This window comes from Eublepharis macularius, chromosome 9 (genome assembly GCF_028583425.1).
Source record: "Eublepharis macularius isolate TG4126 chromosome 9, MPM_Emac_v1.0, whole genome shotgun sequence".
Lineage (NCBI taxonomy): Eukaryota > Metazoa > Chordata > Lepidosauria > Squamata > Eublepharidae > Eublepharis > Eublepharis macularius.
This window is the reverse complement of record NC_072798.1, coordinates 19,241,308-19,257,712: the sequence shown is the minus strand read 5'-3', so window position 1 is coordinate 19,257,712 and position 16,405 is coordinate 19,241,308. Positions and strand designations below refer to the sequence as shown.

Sequence of the window (16,405 nt, the reverse complement as noted above, 5' to 3'; positions counted from 1 at the left end):
CTGTTTGAGTTAGGCTATTTTCAGCCACTGCTGATTTTTCAGGATGGCCAAGTCTGCAGTGTCTTTCATGTTCTTTTATTCTTGTCTTGTCTATTATATTCTTTTATTCTTGTTCTTTTATTCTTGTCTTGTCTATTATATCAGAGTCCATATTTGGGCGGAGGGGTAGTTGAACAATTAACAATGTGAAACATTAATAATAATAATTTATTTATTTAGTTACGTTATTTATAGCCCCCCCCTCACTGAGACTCACAACAAATTACATAGTGTAAGTCGATATGATCAACAGGATGGGGCATCCGATAAACAGTGCGATATGGTTTGGATTGCCGAAATCCGAAAAGAAGCAAAAGTCAGAAACAGAACTGAAACTAAGCATAAACATTTCAACATGACATTTTAAATTATGTAGGAATCACACAGTTGAAACATACTTACCACATCAGACCACTTACCACATCATACTACTAGTATAGTAGTATAGTCCAGTACAGTATAGAGTAGCATAGTACAGTATAGTCCACAGTCCCTTTACCAAAGCATCTTTCTGAACCATTTCATTCCAGTAGAGCCCTGTTCCTTGTGCAAAAAAGCCCTCCTGAATAATTCAGTTTTGCATAGTTTGGAGAAAGCCAGGAGAGCGAGAGCATTCCTGACCTCTTCAGGCAGGCCATTCTGTGACGTGAGAGCCACCACAGAGACTGCATATGTGCAGGCAGTTACTGTTTTTGCCCATTTGCAAGTGGCATCTGCAGAAGGTCCTGTTCATAGGAGCAAAGCATAGGCTGAGAGGCAGTCCTGCAGATATGAGGAATCGAGGCCATGAACAGCTTTGTCTCTGATAACCAATACCTTGCATTGAGCCTGGTTACTGATGAGTAGCCCATGGAGTGACTACAGAATAGGAGCAATAAGCATGCTCTGCCTAGCTCCTAATAATAACTGAGCTGCGAAGTTCTGCACCAACTGAAGTCTCTGAGTTGACATTGAGGGAGACCTATGTGGAATGTATCGCAGCAATCTAGTCTCAATGTTGTCTTGACGAGGATGCAAGTGGCCAGATCAGCTGGGTCAGGTTGGGTGGCCATCTTGCAGGCTAGGCTGAATTAGAAGAAAGTCTTCTTTGCATTCACTTAATTATTTTATTTAATTTGCATTAATTCTTGTGCAAGTGTAGCAGCTAGGCTTAACAGAGGGCCACTTGGGTGAGGAGGATGGGGGGGGGCAGTCCAGGGCCCCTCTTTACTCTGAAGTGTGCTATTGGCAACACATGTTTCTGCCAAGCATCATTCAAGTTCCACAGGTACACCCTCCCCGTCACAATGATACAGTAAAGGAGGCGATGGCACTGTGATATATGGATGCCCTTCAGAGCTCTGAAAGCCCAGTTTAAAGGACGGCCATCTTGGGTTGCTTCCTCCTTCCTGCTTCTTGTCTCTTTATGGCAGAAGCTGGGATGAAGAGCCGCAGACAAGTTGACGCTTTGTCAAAAAGGAGCCACGGGAAGGGAAGCACCCTTTCTTAACGGCCTTCTGATCAGAAGCAGCGCGATGACTGTTCTGTCCTGTTCTATTTTCTGCACATGGCTTAAAATAGATTTGTTTAAAGTATATTCTTCGCTCGTTTGTCAGCTTGCTACCTCTTTGGGAGGTCTTATGTGTGATTTCAATAGGTGCAGTCTTTCTCGGACATGCAGTGATGAGGAATTCATCAGTTGTATTGGTGAAGCTGTTAATAGGCAGAGCCAGTTTGCTAGAGAAACAGGGCGTTGCGCGAATAGCTATTGTACTTCTGTATGTGTTTTTTCTGGGTGTGGCAGCCATAGTTTTCCCTTTGTTGATAACCTGATGATGCTTTGCTGGTGGTTATAGATGAAAGAGTAATGGATGCTTAAGTATGATATCCCACACTGGACAGACATCCACTTGTGTGTGGTAGTGCAGGGCTTTTCAGCCACACCAGACCCAGGGTGGGACCCACTGCATTACAAACACATGTGCAGGGCTTTTTTCTGGGAAAAGAGGTGGTAGAACTCAGTGGGTTGCCCTCGGAGAAAATGGTCACATGGCTGGTGGCCTCGCCCCCAGATCTCCAGATAGAGGGGAGTTTAGATTGCCTTCACGCCGCTCCAGCGGCACGGAGGGCAATCTAAACTCCCCTCTGTCTGGAGATCAGGGGGTGAGGCCACGAGCCATGTGACCATTTTCAAGAGGTTCTGGAACTCCATTCCACCGCGTTCCAGCTGAAAAAAAGCCCTGCATATGTGACAGGAAGTAACTTGAAATCAGAGTCACGTGATAACAGAATTATATGACAGAGGAAGAGCTGTGCATTTGGATAAATTGCTTGCTTTCACTGCGAGATACAAGTCCTTTTATCTGTTCGTTAGAAATAAATTCCATATTATTTCATTAGTGGAAGGTTTGTTTTTAATCTCTTTACAGGCAGTCCTGCCTGAAATTTATCCTGAGATATCCTCAAGAGCAATGTCTAGTTAACTTGAAGTGCAAGTAGGGGCATTTGCTTGTACTTCATGCTATGAAACAGTTGAGAAGTTTTCCTACCATAAAAGGGAGGAGATACGTATATGGATTTCTCTGCCTTGGCACATAACACAGACTCTGAATTTGCAGCTCTGAGACTAAAGGTGACTGAGACTGTGTGAATAGCCTGCTAATTTTCCTCTTAGAGATGCTACCAAGTGGGGTTTTTTTTCTTCACCTTTTGGTTTAATACTCATTCCCTCTGTCCTACAAAGAAACTTGTCATTCCATGAGATTTCTCTCTACCTGAAAATTCTCAACCCCCTTTCCTAGCTGTAGTTCCCACATTTTTTCATGGGAAATCACGTTTAGTATACTTGTGAACAGCAGATATGCCCCCCCCCCCGATCCCGTTTCTTTGGAATGGGGAAAGATTTTCCCCGAAATGCGATTGGCCAGATACTCTGCCAGATACTCTGGGTCTGTGGGCCTATAGTCCATTCACATGATGCATCACAGGCCCCATGCACATATGCCCAATATGTGTGAGCTTTACTCGCTGATTTTAAGGAATAGATATTGCTTGCTTCCACGTGGGAATTTTTTCCAATTTGGTATCCAACCCGGATTGGGGGGGGGGGCGGTTATTATCCACATGATATCATCCCCTTATTGTCCACTTTCTGGGTTTTCCCTGCTTTGATACATTTTTGATTCAATGCTATCCTTTTGGAAATATTGCAGCCAAAGAGGCTCTGAATGTTGCATGATTGGAAAGGTGCACATTTTTAAAGGTCTGTTCCACACTGGTGCGATTTTCCTTACCCTGGTGCTGATGGCTGCGGTTTTCCCTGTGCTAATTGAAGCCTTTTATTTTTATTTATTTATTTTTATTTTATCGTATTTATATTCCGCCCTCCCCGCAAGCAGGCTCAGGGGACTTATTGTAAAGACTGACAATTGCTAGATTACAATAGCCCAATAATTTTTTATAAGGATCTGTTGCCATAATCTCCTAACTCCACTGAATTCCCAGCTATCATTTAAAAAGAAAGTTACTAGCCAGTGTAGTGTAGTAGTAGGACTAGGAACTTGGAGACCCAAGTTTGAATTCCCATTTTGCAGTGGAAGCTTGCTGGGTGCCCCTGGCCAGTCATACATGTTCAGCCTAACCTACTTCATGCAGTTGTTGGAAGGATAAAATGGAGAAGAGGGGAACAATATAGACTGCTTAGGGAGAAAGGCAGGCTGTAAATGACACAAATTTTTTAAATAAAGAAATGCAATAAAATTTTCATTGTGGAAATAAAGGAATGCACCTTTCCCCTTATATGACTTTAACAAAAAGGACTAAAGACTTGCTTTTTGAAAAAAATGAAAGCTGGGAATTCAGAACAGCTAGTAGATTGCAGCCCTGATCTGGGTGGCCCAGGCTAGCCTGATCTCATCAAATCTCAAAAGCTAAGCAGAGTTGGCCCTGGTTAGTATTTGGATGGGAGGTCACCAAGGAAGTCCAGAGTCACTACACAGAGGCAGGCAATGGCAAACCACCTCTGTTAGTCTCTTCCTTTGAAAACCGTACAGGGTTGCCATAAGTCGGCTGCAACTTGATAGCACTTCACACACAGGTGCTTGTGACAATATATCATTATAACACAAAAAAAGCCCTCCATGGGCACAGTTTGGATGGTAGATGTGGGTTGCTGGGTCAAGGAAAATGCAGGGGAAACTGCCATAGGTATGCTCTCTTGCCACTGTAAACACCTCTGCATTTGCTGCAGCAGCAAGCTGCACAGAGCATAGTCACCATGTGGATGTAGCCATTGTGCACCATAAGGAATGTGAATGTAGGAGTCTGTGGCTGCACATACCAAGCACCCAACATGAACATGTGTCATTACATGTTACATGAGGGGAAACTCAGAGAAAAGCATTGTGTGGAATCCTGCTGCCTTGGCTTCACCTCCAGTTATGAGAATATATATCCTCCGTTTTGTTGCATTTACTTTTTGCATATTGCAGGGACATGTAGCTCCGCTGGTTGTCATAAGTGTGCATTCCTTAGCACTCAGATCTGCTCCCTACTTTGTTCGAATGACCATTTGGAAATGCCCCATGCCTCTGGTGTCTCTCTCTCAGGTTTGTCTTATCAGATGGCCAGTGAATTTCCTGAGTCTCAAAGCAGAGGTCTTTCTCAGACTGTTAGAGACTCTTTGGCTAGAAATGATGCGGAGTGAACATTGGACCTTATGCATCGAAAGCATCTGTTCTGACACTGAACTGTGTTCCTCCTCCTTACTGGAGAGGATGCAATATGTGCAATAAAATTTCTCTGTGTGTGCATCTGAACCTATGCAGGTCTTTGAAGTGTAAATGTGTGGCCATGTAATAAGGTCCAGCCCAGAACCTTTATAGATGATTTACATTCCATAACCCAGCCCTACTTTCAGGCACATACCAAACTCTGCATATCTGCTACCTGGCAAAGTGATGTCTCCTCCAGGAGAGATTTCTGGATTATATCTTCACCAAGGTATATTGTGAGATAGAAGATGGCACAGTTTTATACCATATATGTAAACGACCTGTTCTACATCCAATTAATCCACTAAATTGCACATTTTTTCCTTTTTAAAAAGGATTTTATGAGGTCCATGATATTTACATGTAAAAATTGCTGGAACCAAGTCTGCATTTTCTTCATTCAAGACCTACTGCAGAGATCTAGATCAAAAGTTTCCATAATACAAATAAATGTTAATAAGTGTAATCAGGGCTTTTTTTCAGCTGGAACGTGGTGGAATGGAGTTCCGGAACCTCTTGAAAATGGTCACATGGCTGGTGGCCCCGCCCCCTGATCTCCAGACAGAGGGGAGTTGAGATTGCCCTCCGCGCCACGAGCGGCACAGAAGGCAATCTCAACTCCCCTCTGCCTGGAGATCAGGGGGCGGGGCCACCGGCCATGTGACCATTTTCTCCGAGGGCAACCCTCTGAGTTCCACCACCTCATTTCCCAGAAAAAAAGCCCTGAGTGTAATATAACCAATAAGATTAGATGTTTAAAATGTGACAGAAGAAGAAGAAGAAACAGTTTGCAGGTCCTTTGATGGGTGCTTGGAGCCATGTCATAGGGACTAAGTGGAAATAGTGGAGAAAATTGGTATCAAGCAGCCCAAAACATAATCCTTTTTAAGGGAGGTAGCCAAATGTTGGCAATGTTTTCTCTCTCTTATTTTTAGCTGTATTTAAATGCAAATATTAAGTGGGGCTAAGAACCTCAAACCACTTCCGTGGCCAGGAACAGCCTTATTATTCAGCAAGCCTAGCTCTTTTGCTGTAGCCACAGTAGATAGAGAGGCCTCCTCCTTCCCACTGCCGCTTGTGGCGGTGCATTTTATGACTTGCTCTGTCATTAAGAAGTAAAGCATTAAGAAGCGTTTTACGGCATCAGACCAAGGGTTCATTTAATTCAGCTTTCTGCTTTCAACAGTGGCTATCAGGGCACAAAGGCAAGAAGCCATTCCCTGTTGAATGTTCCTATTGTCTGGTATGCAGAGGTGGTGGCTGCAATGAGGAGGGGATGTGAGGGAGAGAATCATAGAATCATAGCTTTGGAAGGTACCTCCAGGGTCATCTAGTCCAACCCCATGCACAATTCAGGAAATTCATATCTACCTCCCCCCCCCACACCCCCAATGACCCCTTGCTCCATGCCCAGAAGATGGCAAAACACTGTCAGGATCTGTATCCAAACTGGCCTGGGAAAAATTTCTACCTGACTCCAAGGTGGTGATTGGCATTAACCTGGGCATGTAAGAAAGGGCCACGAGAACTAAACACTGATGTGACCCTTCCTGCCCTCCCTCTCATGATCTGCCTAGTTCACAGAATCAGCAGTGCTGTCAGATGGCCATCTAACTTCTGCTTTAAAAACTCCAAAGAAGGAGAGCCCACCAGAAAGAGAGATAGGGGAGACTTCTGACGTAAATGACACGTTTGTGGGAATGGTAATATTAGAATGACCTTTACATAGAGGATATTGTTCTAAAAAAATGGGACCCCACCGTTATATAAGAGAGTCGGCTCTTGAAATCAAACAACACCTTGAAAACTCAGGCATATTAATTAGATGTATGGTGTCTGTGCCAAATTCTGTATTGGAGCATGTGATTTGGACAGGGTTGAACTTGGCTCAGAGGTGGTAATGCACAGCCCATTCATGCTAAGCATTGTAGTTTTGGCCACCATGAAAGTCATCCCGTAACCACTACACCACACACTGACTGTCCCTGCATATTGGAGACAAGAAGTGGTCTCAAACCACCAGGTGAATACATGGCTCAAGTGACATTAGAACTGGGACTTGGTGGGATGTTGGAAACACAGCCCTTTGCCTCTTCCCCACTTGTGGAGTAACTTGTGCATTCTGGTCTGTGTTGGTCAAGCATGCAGATGATCTTACGTACGACACAGAGAGGGGTTTGACTAGAACAGGTTAGTAGATAGCCACCTCTCTAATCACCGTTGGTGAGTGAAGACTCCAGAGAACCTTTTCTAAGCTGGAAGCACATTTGGTCCGAATTTCTTTCAGGCTATATGTGTGCTACAAATGACTAACTTGTGTACTTGTGGAAAAGTAGGCAGGCTGGTAACTTCTACGGGTTTATGTATAAGGTTTTGGAAGCCTTTAAAGTCTCTTCTGGCTCTAAGTCTACAGTCCACAGTAGAGTCCTGTGCTGTGTGATGAATATGCTTGGAACAGGTTGAGAGAAAGGGAGAAGGCTGCTCCCACTAATGCCATCTTCCTTTCAGCTGAATATTTAATAGGACATATCAAGTGCCAGATACCAAAGAGGAGCCTGTAGTGACGAAGCATTCCCCCCCCCCCCGCCCCAACAGTTGCCAAACCATTCGGAGGACAGACCCTTAAAGGGAGAAAGGCTCTTTAATTCGGGGCATTGGGTTTAAGTCAATATTTCAGAGTTCTAATCCTGATACATTAGAATATGTTCTGACTTTGGAGCAACTGGTACTGTTTGTTTGGAATTGACTGTAGTCTGCTGGGTTTTGTGATTTTATTTCAACAGTTTTTATTACTGTGGCTTTATAACCAGTCTCACAGTAGGCTGAATTTTTTGTGTGCGTAAAACTTTTGTAAGCAGTCATATTTCAGAACAAAGGAGATGTAGAAATCTTTATTTGAAAGATTTCTTCAGTTATTCCTTTTTCAAAGGTAAAGCCTCTCTAGATACATACAGCACATGCATAAATGATCTCAGATTGGCTGGTAATGTGTCTGCCTTGCAGCTTGCACGTTTTGTGTGTTTTACTGTGGTATTCACCAGTGTAAACTGGTGAATGCAACTGCCATATAAACTGTAAGATACCTCTCATTATAGTAAACAAGTGGCTGTTTATGAAAAGGGCAGCTACATGTCGACATCCCACTGTCCCCTCCGTAGTGTTTAGTTCAGCTTATTTTAAAATTTAATTTTAGAAATCTCTGTGCCTGTGGGAAGGGCTGTGGTAAGTACCTGCTTTACCTGTAAGTACCTGCTTTACCTATAAAAGGTCCCAGGTTCAATCCCTGACAAATTCCATTTTAAAAGTTTGGGGGGAGTCACTTAGAGTAGACAGTTCTGATTGCGATAGAACTAGGGTTGCCAGCCTCCAGGTAGTGGCTGGAGATCTCCTGGAATTACAACTGGTCTCCAGGCCACAGAGATCAGTTCCCCTGGAGAAAATGACTACTTTTGGGGTAGACTTTATGGAAGTATACCATGCCAAGGTCCTTTCCCTCCCCAAACCCCGCTTTCTCCAGGTTTCACCCCTCCAGATCTCCAGGAATTTCCCAACTTGGAGCTGGCAACCCTAGATAGAACAATGGTGTGACTCAGTAAAAGGAAGCATCATGTGTTCATGTGTGTATGCCACCTTTCTTTTAAAATCAAACCTAATGTGGCTAACAACAAGATAAAAACAGATAAAGCAATAAAATAAAAACGATGGAAACAGTAAAACAGCAGCAGCAGTAAAACCAATAATAATAAAACAGCAGCACACCAGACCAATAGAATGGCAAGATATAAAACTGTAAAAGCATAAACCAGCCAGCTTATCAGAAATAAAATCAAGGCAGAGTTTAAAAACAAATCAATTGGTTAAGGAATAAGATAGACTTCCTGTGCCATCCTAAATAGAGTTATACTGTTCACTGGGCTTGAAGTCAATGAGGGTATAACCCTATTTAGGACGGCACTGTTAATCTGTGTGTGGAAGGCCAAAATTGAGGTGTGGGGGATAAGGCAAACCTCCTTCCTGGGTTCAAGTTTTTTGCAGTGTGGAGGCCAGCACCGGAAATTCCCTGTTCCATGTGCTCACCATGTGCACTCTGACATCAGTGGAGCACAGACCAGGGCATCAGATAATGATCTGTATTGGTATCACAGTGACCCTATAGGAGAGGGATGGCTGAACTAGAAGAAAAAGCTCCACTTTGGGCAGCAGATGTGTGTTTGTCACAACATCAAGTTCTTGCAGTTTTTTTTCTCTCTCTCTCTCACAGCAGTCCTTGTACCCTTTCCTTTCTCTGCTTTGAACTTGGCTGTCAGCACGGGCTGCCCTACTGACAACACCCCCCCCCCTTTTTAATGGCAAGAACTAACCAGCAAGCATAAAAGCTACATAAAATAGTTGTGGTAAAAGAAGTTGGGGGGAACGACCACAACAAAAGCTTAAGCAGCACCAAAGCCAAGAAATGCGGCATGGAAGCAGCAAAGCTCTCACTCCGGCATGTTAGCAGAGTCTTACCTAACGGCTCCATCAGTTTTTAACTTTCTTTTGGATCTCATAAAGCCCAAGTATGAACTCCCTGCGGCATCAGCTTTTCTTCTTTCCTTACTCCTCCCCCCTCCTTTTCCTTCTTCTAAGGGTTGCTACCAACATATTACATTTCCCATTTGTGGTTTGAAAATAGGGTTGCCAGCCTCCAGGAGATCTCCAGGAGATCTCCAGGAATTACAACTGATCTCCAGGCCAAAGAGATCAGTTCCCCTGGAGAAAATGGCTGTTCTGAAGGGTGAACTCCATGGCATTATATCCCACTGATATCCCACTGAGCCCCTCCCCTCCCCAAACCCTGCCTTCTCCAGGCTCCACCCCCCAAATCTCCAGGAATTTCCCAACTTGGACCTGGCAACCCTATTTGAAAATACATTTTTAAAGGAGGAAAATGATTGCAGAGCCTTAGGTGCCCCTTTTCCCTCAGTCTTCCCTTCAGAATATCTCCATGATGCTACTTCATGCTCTGTCTCTTCCCTCAAATTCCTCCACAAGGTCCTATCTCTGCATGTGAATGGCTTTGGCTTGACCCCCCCCCCTTCCCCCCAACCAAACTGAAGCTTGTAACTGCCTGCGGTTGCTGCCTTCTGTCATTTCCTAGCCCTTCCTCCTACTGTTTATTTTATTTATTCATACAGTTTTTACCCCATCTTTCAGTTTGAGAACTTCCCACAGAAAACAGCAAAACTACATAATGATAAAAACCATCAAAACCATACAACACCTGTAAACGAAGCAGTAAAACAGCAATGGTAGCAAGGATTATCATTCATTAAAAAAAGCTTGCTGCCGAAAATGCAGTAGAGTAGGTGCTAGGTGAACATCTGTGGGAAGAGTAACCATGAAAAAGGCCCTGTTCCCAGACACCATGTGCCTGCCTCCCAGAAGGTAAGGGCTATAGGCGCAGAGCCTCAGAAGATGACCTCAGGCAGCAGTCATTTTCATATGGGAGTGTGCAGACCTTCTGACCGCCTTGGTTTCAAACTATTTAGAAGTTTGTTGATCAAAAACGGCACTTTGAAATTGTGCCAGTAAACAGACTGGAAGCCAGTGAAGATCTTTGAACAGTTGGGGCGATGTGTTCGGATCCACAAGCCCCAGTCAGCACTGGCTGCTATATTCTGAACCAGTAGAGGTTTCTGAGAAGTCTTCAAAGGCAGCGGTTTGTATGAAGTGAAATCCTGCCCTCAAGTCATAGTTCACTCATGGTGACCCCTGGTGGGGTTTTCATGGCAAGAGACTAACAGAGGTGGTCTGCCATTCCTACCTCTGCAACCCTAGTCTTCATTGGAGGTCTCCCATCCAATTACTAACCAGGGCCAACCCTGCTTAACTTCTGAAATCTGACAAGATCAGGCTCTCTTGGGCTATCCAGGTCAGGGCCTGTTTGTATTAAAAAACAGTAATTTAACCTGGATTTTACCAGCGCATGAATAACTGGCAAGGCAATCTGTCTGTTGTTATCCCCCCCCTGTCAAAATCTAAACCGTACACTCCGTAGGTACAAAGACCTGTCAGTGTTGCTTTTCCGTAGAAAGACATGGTGTTTAATGTTGCTATTCAATTGTAACCTCAAAACATGAATGCCTGCTGCATGCATGACGGCAAAGACATTTTGTTGCAGCACCCCAAATAAAGGCCTCGCTTTTAATCTCTTTAAAATGGCATTTTGCAGGTTAGCCTATCAAAGAAATGACGATGATGAGGAAGAAGCTGCCCGAGAGCGCCGCAGGCGAGCCAGACAGGAAAGGCTGCGGCAAAGGGAAGAGGATGACTTACCAGGGATAGAGAAGCCTGAAGTCAATGCTCAAAACAAGTAAGGTCCTACTGCAGGGATATTAATTCCTGGTGTCCCCCCCCCCCGATCAGTTAGAGCCCTGGAATGAAGTAGGACAGAATAGTTGAACCACTTATCGCTAGCACTGTTTGCCACAATTCTATACTCCCCATTTTCCTAAGGGGTCGTATGGTCGATGGACAACTTTATGTTATCATTTTTCATGTTAGAAGAAAGTACCTGAGGGTTGTGCTGTTTGTGCGATAATATTTAATAGCGTTTAAATGCAAATGTACAGGTTGAGCAGATGGGAAGTATGCAGGCAGATATTCAAGCTGTCATAGTTCCCGCGTCACTGCAGTGTGAAGCTCCCCAATACCACAGGAACTGCTTTTGACAGCCAGAAACTTCTGAGCATGTTTTCCCCACCAAGCTCTTAACTTACGCATAGATGTACATAATTTGAGTGATGAGTTTTCTTTGTATCTCTCCTTTCTGTCTGTCTCCTTCATTTTTACCCCACCTTTCCTCCTAGGAACTCAAGGTGATTGTCTCCTTCATTTTAACCTCACAACAACCCTGTAAGGTAGGATAGGCTAAAAGAGAGAGAGAGTGGCCCAAGGCCACCCAAGTGAGCTTTATGGCCAAGTAGAGATTTGAAACTCTCATCCTAACTTAACACTCTAGCCCTCATACTGCATTCTCTCTGTTTGGTTTAGTGGTTAAGAGTTGCAGGACTCTAATCTGGAGAACTGGGTTTGATTCTCAACTCCCCCTCTTGAAGTCAGCTCAGTGACCTTGGGTCAGTCACGGCTCTCTCAGAGCTCTCTCAGCCCCACCTACCTCACAGGGTGTTTGCTGTGGGGAGAAGAAGGGAAAGTGATTGTAAGCTGCTCCGAGACTCCTTCAGGTAGTGAAGGGCAGGGTATGAAACCAACTCCTCCTTCTTCTCTCTCATTCTCATTCTCTGCCTTTTGTGTACACATTTTGGTTTGCAACTGCAGCTGGATTTGCACAATTCTAGTTAGCTGGACCCTTTGTCAATCTTGAAGGCACCTCTTCCCCCGAGAGCAGTTTTTCAAAACACTCCCCCAAATCCAGTATCTTTTTAAAAATAATGTGCCAAAAATATTAAATAGTTGAACTTGCTAGGTAGTGTGCTTGATGGGGGAGTGGGAACACAGCAAAGGGACAGTCCGTGTGAAACATAGGGGAAGGGGCAAAGAGGAAAAGGCAGCCAGCCTTTGGTTTAGAGGCTGTATGGCTGGCATTAAAGGCGCCGAGGCTGGAGGAAGGAGAGCTCTGCTGTAGCAGATGCTTTTGTTTGCACTGTGTCCATATGCAGCATTAGTCTCTGTTTTCCTTCTCCTTAGTCAAATCTGAAACCACCTTTGTGATACTGATCCATCCTGGAAAGCAGGTGTGACTTGTATCCCCGAATGGCTTTTTAGACTAGAGGCAGCAATAATCCATTTTTTTTCATAATGAAATGCAATGTAAGAAGAGCTGGTCTGTGCCGATGCATTAAGTGACAGTAGTGGATTAGGCCCTGTAGTGGATTAATCCAGTAGTGGATTAGAAATAGAAACCTTGATGAAGATGAATCTGTCAAGGAGAGAGCCATTTTGGTTAAGAGTGGCAGGACTCTAATCTGGAGAACCAGGTTTGATTCACCACTCCTCCGCTTGAAGCCAGCTGGGTGACTTTGGGTCAGTCACAGCTCTCTCAGAGCTCTCGCATCCCCACCCACCTCACAGGGTGATTGTTGTGGGGATAATAATAACATACTTTGTAAACCACTCTGAGTGGGAGTTAAGTTGTCCTGAAGGGTGGTATGTAAATCAAATATTATTATTATTATTCATTTATTCATTCAAGGAGGACTATAGAAGCTGCCTATAGAGATGGGCACAAAATGGGGGGAAAAACGAAGACTGAGTTTCGTGGTTCATCGCGTTCCACAAACTTTCATTAAATTGTCCCGTTTCACGAAACGATTCATTAGGTTCGTGATTCGTCAGATCCCAGGGCCCTACAATGGCCCCCTTCATACCCAAAGATGCCAACCTCGCAGGGAGACTTCAGCAGGCTCTCCTCCAGCCACCCTCCAAGTAGCTCTCTTCAGGCTCTCTTTGCTGACTTTTCCCTCCCGTCCTCCTGGCCTCTTGCTTTCTGTTGCTGCTGGAAGAAAAGTCAGGCAGAGTGGATCTGCTTGGGTTTTCCTCTCTTCAGGTTCTCTTTGCTGACTTTTCCTTCCCATCCTCCCGTCCTCCTGCTGCTCTGACATGCCCTCCACCCCACCTCCAAGTTCTCGAAGGAAAAGCTGAGCAGAGCGGAACAGTAGCTCCCCCCCCTCCATCTGCTTCCAGTGCTGTTTAGAAGCTTGGTGTTTTCAGAGGGAGGGATTAGAAGGATAGAGCCAGCTCTTTTCAGGTCACCTCGAGGTAGCCTATTGGTTCAGCAAGTATCTGATACTTTCATTTAACTTTTTACTGTTCATTGCTGAAAAAAATGGTAGATGGCAATTTTCATGTCTTTTATAGCATTGCAGACGAAGACAGCAAAAGTTCTACCATAACCGTTACCACCGTTATGAACACCCAGGGGGATGGTGAAGGTGATGAGGCTGTGTTCTTGGAGAGGATGGCAAGGAGAGAAGAACGGCGCCAGAAACGTCTTCAAGAGGCCTTGGAACGCCAGAAGGAATTTGACCCGACAATCACTGACGAGAGCCTGTCGTTCACAAGCAGGAGTGAAGTGAATAATGTGGAAGAAAATGAAACCCCCAGAAAAGAGGACAAAATCGAAACCCACAGAGGACGATACGAGATTGAGGAAACCGAAACCATCACCACATCATATCAGAGGAATAATCTGAGGCAAGATGAGGAAGATGAGAAGAAAGGAGAGGAAGACAAGGAGGAGGCACAAGAGGAGAAGCCAAAGCAAAGAACCATAGAAGAGAATCAGGTAGAAGTAACAATAGAAAAGAAAACGATAGACAAAGAAGAGGAAGTGGTGGTGGTAGATGTAAAACTCCCTGAGGTAAATGCAGATGAGCAAAAAGTAGCTAATGACACGAGTGCCATTGTAATAGCACAAGAACAAATAGAGAGTGAGGAGGCTATAAGCTTAACGGTAGCTCTAGATGGAAAGGAAGATGAAGAGGATGAGGCTGAAAAGAAAAGATTAGAAGAGAAGGAGAGGCTGGAGAGGGAGGAAAGAGAGAGAGCAAAAGCAGAGGAGGAAAGGAGAGCAGAGGAAGAGAGGGAAAAAAGAGCTGCTGAGGAGAAAGCGAGACTAGAACAAGAGGAACGGGACAGACTCGAAGCGGAGGAACAAAGAAAAGCTGAGGAGGAGAGGAAAAGGGTTGAAGCGGAGGAGAAAAGGGCAGCTGAGGAGAAAAAGAGGCTAGAAGCAGAAGAACGAAGGAAAGCTGAGGAGGAGAGGAAAAGGGTTGAAGCAGAGGAGAAAAGGGCAGCTGAGGAGAAAAAGAGGCAGGAAGCTGAGGAGAGGGAAAGGATTAAGGCTGAGGAGAAGAAAGCAGCTGAAGAAAGGGAGAAGGCCAAGGAGAAAGAGAAGAGGGCAGCGGAAGCTAAGAGGGCAGCCGAGGAAAAGGCCAAGCTAGAAGAAGAGAAGTTAAAGGCAAAGCAAAAGGCAGAGGAGAAAAGGGTAGATGAAAAACAGGGGAAAGGGAAGAAAATAGAAGAGAAGAAAATAGAAGAGAAGCAGGTAAAAGAGAAGAAAGTACAAGAGGAAAAAACCCCAGCCGCTTCCCTAAGAAAACAGGTACAGTAAACATTTGCACCCAACTTCTTATGCCTGTGTTTTGTATGAAATGTAATGCATTTATTCAAAAAATGGATTGGAATTCACTCACTGTTGTGTCTCTGCACCTTTGACTACTAACTCTTGCTAGATTTTTATTCCTTTCGGACTTAAAGCTTCCTGCTTCCACTTTTCTGTCACATGGTCAATGCATGGTGCATAGTTAAGTTGCTCCATTCTTGGCTCCCAGACCTTTGTATGTAACTTAGTGCATGCTTTGAAAACTTCACAGTTTCCCCACTTTCTCTTTCTGCGGCTGTGAAATTGGCCAAGGACAATATTCAAGTGCGTATGTGAGGTACAGAGGCACCGCATGGCCCACAGCAGAGTGCTCGACAAACATTTGTGGTGGGACTGCCGAACAAGCATCCATGATTGTTAGAACTAAGCACCGCCAGAGCTCTGCTGGGATATGCGAGAACACTGGCACGCCAAGGTGGAAGAAAAAGCATTAATGCGCAGGAGGAATGTGGAAGGCCACTGTGCCACCTGGAGGGAGTTGTGTGCACGGCAAACAGCAGCACTGGACAAAGGGGGTATGTGAGCACAGCTTTGTTTGAAGCACCAGAAACGCGAGAGGGGTTTGTCTCAGAACTGATGATTTCATCTTACAACAATATTGTAAAAGGGGGAAGATAAAGAGGCTAAAAAGGAAAAAGTACAAGATGAGAAACTCCGACCGGCCTTCAAAAAAGAGGAGGTAACTCTTGAATTGGGGACAGGTGGGTGTGTAGAGGGTAGGAAGAAAATGCTCACATTTTCAAAAAAATTTCAAGCATTCTCAGAGGAATTGCTGAGCAGAATTCAAAGAAGCACATGTAACTTCAAAGATAGGAGACACCTGATAGCTAAGAATATGATGAGACAATCAGATACAATTTTGCCATGTAGCTCATTCCAATAAAGCTCAACTTGGTTCACAGCACAGGTTGTGAGAATTGGCCACAACTTGACTCTTTAAGAGGTCAATTTGGTGTTGTGTTGGATTTCTGTACTGGAACCAAGTGATCGTTCTTTCCTTATTTCTTTCTCCACTCCCTTTCTTCCCGAGACTGATGATTTCTTCTGATTGTCGTGACATCTTTAGCCTCTTGATCTGAACCTAACTACCGATTTTCCTTTTCAATAATACAAAGTGAGCGGAGTTCATAGTCTTTCTCAGTTGAGCATTTTTTTTCCAAAACATAATGCATTGCATTTCTACTGTGAACACAGGAACTGGTGCTACGGTGTTTTACTGTAAGGTAAGTATGGGGTGTGAGGCTAAAGCATCCCCTTGGGGTTTTAACCTTGGGGGCTGGTTCACTCGGCGTTGCACAGGCACCAAGATGGCAGTTGAGTTTGAGCCACTTGGCAGTGGTTTGCAGGGGAAGATTAGCTACTAGGAAATGTCGTGGTGGGCTACAGCCCTGGAATGTAGGTGGTGGCCAGGAGCAAGCCAGACCCCAGCAGTGATGGTGGGGGCTGCTCAATT

The 16,405-nt window shown here is 44.6% G+C and overlaps 1 protein-coding gene across 12 annotated transcripts in view; it reads left to right on the top strand.

The window, feature by feature from the left end:
- Positions 1 to 16,405, top strand: part of CALD1 (caldesmon 1) — a 231,441-nt gene that overhangs the window by 186,396 nt on the left and 28,640 nt on the right. For 8 of the 12 annotated variants that reach the window (XM_054988476.1, XM_054988477.1, XM_054988486.1 and 5 more), the window contains 3 exons: positions 11,002 to 11,142; positions 13,647 to 14,892; positions 15,560 to 15,631. In XM_054988476.1, the coding sequence (XP_054844451.1) occupies positions 11,002 to 11,142; positions 13,647 to 14,892; positions 15,560 to 15,631 (1,459 nt within the window). The remainder of the gene's footprint in view (positions 1 to 11,001; positions 11,143 to 13,646; positions 14,893 to 15,559; positions 15,632 to 16,405) is intronic. The other 4 variants (XM_054988485.1, XM_054988484.1, XM_054988487.1 and 1 more) reach the window with 2 other exon arrangements.